This window comes from Echinops telfairi, unplaced genomic scaffold, assembly GCF_000313985.2.
Source record: "Echinops telfairi isolate 266 unplaced genomic scaffold, ASM31398v2 ScPeMD7_7410;HRSCAF=8448, whole genome shotgun sequence".
In the NCBI taxonomy this organism is placed as follows: Eukaryota; Metazoa; Chordata; class Mammalia; order Afrosoricida; family Tenrecidae; genus Echinops; species Echinops telfairi.
This window is the reverse complement of record NW_022111310.1, coordinates 27668642-27673509: the sequence shown is the minus strand read 5'-3', so window position 1 is coordinate 27673509 and position 4868 is coordinate 27668642. Positions and strand designations below refer to the sequence as shown.

The following is a 4868-nucleotide window of genomic DNA, read 5'->3' as shown; positions in this document are numbered from 1 at the left end:
GTTTTATTATCTTCATTACGTAGCTGATAAAAGTGATGGCTAGAGAGATTAGTGATTTGATCATAGTCATTTGTGCATTTGTAAGACTTAAATTTCTTGATTTAGAATACAGAATCTGGTGGTGTATTGGTTACACATTGGGCTACCTTCAAGATCAGCGGTTTGAAATCACCAGATGCTCCACAGGAAAAAGACAGGGCTTTCTACTCCTCTAGTTTGTTTCGGAAACCCATAGGCGTAGTTCTACCCTGTCCTGTAGGGCTGTTATGAGACAGTATCAACTTGGTGGCAGTAAGGTTTTTTTTCTTTGTCAAAAGTTTGTAAACAGCTTTAGAGCTGTGCTAAAGGTAACAAGAATATTCACTAGACAGATGGGAATGTTCACTTAATTGAGGGCCTATGTGACTTGTTCATAAAACTAACTACAGCTTTAAAAAATACACTACAGGAATGTCGTAGTTTCCTGGGGCTGCTGAAACAAAATGCCATAAGTGGGTGACTTTCAAGAACAGAAGTGTGTTATCTCACAGTTCTGCTGGCTGGGAGTCCAAATGGGGGTAGTGGCCATGCTGATTCCTTCTGGCAGCTTTGAGAGAGAGGGGGGTCTGTGCCTCTTTCCTAACTTCTATGGCTGGCTCTTGGCAATCAGACTTGCACCTGCCTCCATTGTAAGGCTATTCCTCCTCTGGTTTGTCTGTTCTCTTTGGAAGACATTACTTGTATAACATCAGGACTCACCATACTCCATGTGAAAAGACCCCATTTCCAAAAAGGTCACATTCAAATGACTCAGGGGTGGGGCTTCAACGTAACTTTTTTTTTTTTTTGCAGGGGAAAGAGGGAACACAATTAAATCCATAACAAGAAACTATTTAAATTTTACATTGGGTCACCTATCTCACAATGCTGGTCACCTAGGCAACATTCAGAGAAATCCTGGGTTCAGTGGTTAGGTGCTGAGCTTCTGGACAAAAAGTTGATGGTTCAAATTGTTCTGCAGAAATTGATGATGCAATCTGCTTCCTCCTAGGTTTACAGCTTGGGAAACTCTATGGGGCAGTTTGACTCTGTCCATAGGGCTGTTGTGAGTCCGGATCGACCTGACAGCAATGGTTGTTTTATGCAACATGCTTGGATCAGAAATTGCAGCAGACAAAGTAAGTTACATATGGGAATTATGTGAGTTAGTCATATAACTGAAAAAAACCCCAAACCAAACTCATACCATTGAGTGAATGCCAACTCATAGTGACCCTATAGGACAGGATAGAACTGCCCTATCTACAAACTCAAAAATATTACTACAGGAGTATCTTAGTGTCATATTTATAATTCAATAGGCTATCAATATCTTATATTAATAATTTTATCCATCTTTACAAAAATACAACTACCTTCTATTGCACCTGTCACTTGCTAATGTATAATTAATTTTGAAGATAAGCACAATGATTGATACACTTTTGTGTTCTTCTCATAATTCAGTGCTATTCTTGACCCAACATGCATTTTGTGGATTCTTGCTCAATTACTGAGTACTGAGAAGGTGATTATGTTATTCTGCCCTTCCAGTCAGCTTTCTCAAGGCCTGCTTCATGTCCTTGTTCCTAAGGCTATAGATGAAAGGGTTCAGCATGGGAGTAACGACTGTATAGACGACAGTGACCACACGGTCCTTTGTCACTGAGTAGGTGGATGAGGGGCGAATGTACACAGATATGATGGTTCCATAGAATAATGCCACCACTGTGAGGTGGGATCCACAGGTGGAGAAGACCTTGTACCTGCCTCCTCCTGAAGGGACCCTCAGGACAGCACGAGTAATGTACACATAAGACACAATAATGAAGATAAAGGGACTCATGATTACAAAGGAGCCCTCTGTGAAGGCCAGAAGTTCATTGACAGAGGTATCAGAGCAGGAGAGCGTTAGCAGTGGCTGGACGTCACAGAAAAAGTGGTGGATGATGTTGGATCCACAGAAGGAGAGGCGGGCCATGAGAACCGTGTGGGTGAGTGAGTGGAGGTGGGACACCACCCAGGATGCCACCACCAGCAGGAGGCAGCGCCTGGGGCTCATGGTTGTGGTGTAATGCAGTGGGTTACAGATGGCCACATAGCGGTCAATGGCCATGGCAGCCAGGAGGAAACTGTCAGTGATACCAAATGCCACAAAGAAATACATCTGCATGAGACACTGGGCAAAGGGGATGGTCTTTCTCTGAGTCAACAGGTTCACTAACATTTGTGGTACAATAACAGTTGTAAAGCAGATGTCGACCAGGGACAGGTTGGAGAGGAAGAAGTACATGGGAGTGTGGAGGCGGACATCTCCTCGGATGGCTGCAATGATGACTGAGTTTCCAACCACGTTGATCAGGTACATGGCCAGGAAAATGGCAAAGAGCCAGAGCTGCTGCTTGGGGTCAGCTGTCAGTCCCAGGAGGAGGAATTCGGTGATGTGGCTTTGGTTTCCCCTCGGCATTGCTACCCTGCAATGAAAATAAATCAATAAAGGGGTAAAAAAAGAAAAGAAAAGATGCAAATAGCCAAAATAAGAAACACAGAAAGGGGTCTTACAACTGACCTGGTAGAGATAAACAGAATTACGACAGACTATCAGGGACACTTTTATGACAATAAACTCGATAATCTCGGTGAAGTGGACAGAGCCTTAGACACACATGAGCTCCTCCAGTTGACTCGAGAGCAAAGGGAAGCCTCCATGGATACAGAACCAACGGAGAGGTCACATGGCGACACAATCGTTTCCAAAAGATGGCTTCACTAGGGAATTCTGCCAAGCATTTAGACAATAATTGACACAATAGCTCTATAAATTCTTCCAAAAGATAGAGAAAGAAAAAAATACAGGCATCCTTTTTTAAAAATTTGTTTTAAACCACTTTACTTTTATGGATGATATGCATTAGGACTAGTATTTGAAGGAAACTGTAACAGAATCTTCACCTTTAAGGAAAAAAGAAAGAAAGAAATGAAACTCGCGTTTAGCATCTGTTTGACGGTGAGCTATGAAAGAGCAACCCGCACTCTGAGCAGTGAGAGTGGCTCCTTCCTGAGAACTAGACACTTCATCTCAGCCTCAAATTACCAGCGCTTTGAACTGTCTAAATGAATACTGTGTTACTTTTATTTTAGGTTTTATGTGTTATTTGGTATGGATTGGTAGGTTTATTTTTGGTGCAGTGATGCTAAACTTTTTCCCCATAAAATTATTGTTAATTGTTTCTTTGCTTTATGACACTTCGGCTTCCAGAAGGTCTTACAGGCATGCTCTATTTTCGGGTAGTGGGGAAACTGTGCCCCCAATTCATTCTATGAACTACACAGAACCCTCATACTAAAACCAGTCAAAGACACCATAAGAAAAAGAAAACTATAGATTGATATTCCTTTTGAATATAAATGTCATAATCCTTAGCAAAAACTAGTGAGCAGGCTCCAACAGTCTATGTAAAGAGCCACACACAATGACCAGGTGAGATTTATCCCAGGAATGCAGAGATAGTTCACCATTAGAAAATAAATCCCTGTATCACGCCAACTCACTGGAGCAAAGGAAAAGAGCCACGTGGTCCTCTACACAGGTGCAAAAAAGGCATTTGATAAAGCCCAATATCCTTTCTTGATGAGATTCCTAAAGATATTGGAATAAAAAGACAATCGCTCAAGATGATTCAGGACATCTTTTTAAAAATAATTTTATTGGGGGCTTGTACAACTCTTATCACAATCCATCCATCCATCCATCCATCCATCCATGGGGTCAAGCACATTTGTACATTTGTTGCCATCATCATTTTCAAAACATTTTCTTTCTATGGGAGCCCTTGGTATCAGCTTCTTATTTTTTTTCCTCCCTCCCCCACCCTGCCTCCCTCAATAATATACTTTCTACTGGATGTCTTAAACAATTAGAAATTGAAAAGAAAAACTACACAGACCTTTTAAAACTATTATAAATAGGTGAAGTAAACCCACTGCTCTACTATTTTACAATGTTATAAAAGTAGGAATTATATGATCTTTAAAATATAATTTCACAAACATTACAGTAATTGCAAACTTTTTATACTTAAAGTTATATTACACATAAGTTTTCTTAAATGATAAAATTTAGTTGCTATTCAAGTATTTGTAGATGAACGGACTATCAAGTAATAATCACCTACTGCTAGAAAAATCTATTAAAAACTTTAAAATTCTCTACCAGTAGATGGCAAAATTTGGTCAAGATCTGATAACTGGTTAGGATCAAATTTATACAGACAATTATTTGTCATTTATCTAAAAACATTCCTTCTTAATCAATTGCACTTTGGAATATTTTATTTTAAATAATTTTATTGGGGATTCATACAACTCTTATCACAGTCCATACATCCATCCATTGTGTCAAGCACATTTGTGTTGACATTTGTTGCTCTCATCATTCTCAAAACATTTGCTTTCTACTTGAGCCGTTGGTATCAGCTCCTTATTTTTTCCCCTCCCTCCTCACCCCCTCCCTCATGGACCCTTGATAATTCATAAATTATCATTATTTTGTCACATCTTACACCACCTGATGTCTCCCTTCACCCACTTTTCTGTTTTCTGTCACCCAGGGAGGGGGTTATATGTAGATCCTTGAGATTGGTAACCCCTTTCTACCTCACCCTCTTGGTATCGCTACTCTCAACACTGGTCCTGAGGGGTTTGTCTGTCCTGGATTCCCTCTGTTTCCATTCCAACTGTGCAAGTGTACATCCTTTGGTCTAGCAAGATTTGTAAGGTAGAATTGGGATCATGATAGTGGGGGAGGAGGAAGCATTTAGGAACTAGAGGAAAGTTGTATGTTTCATTGT

At 40.4% G+C, this 4868-nt stretch overlaps 1 protein-coding gene across 1 annotated transcript; it reads right to left on the bottom strand.

The window, feature by feature from the left end:
* Nucleotides 1-1555: 1555 nt before the first annotated feature.
* On the bottom strand, nucleotides 1556-2485 carry LOC101648292 (olfactory receptor 1L6-like). The gene has a single exon (XM_004712613.1). It carries the CDS (start codon nucleotides 2483-2485, stop codon nucleotides 1556-1558), a length of 930 nt encoding a protein of 309 aa, XP_004712670.1.
* Between the last annotated feature and the right edge of the window lie 2383 nt (nucleotides 2486-4868).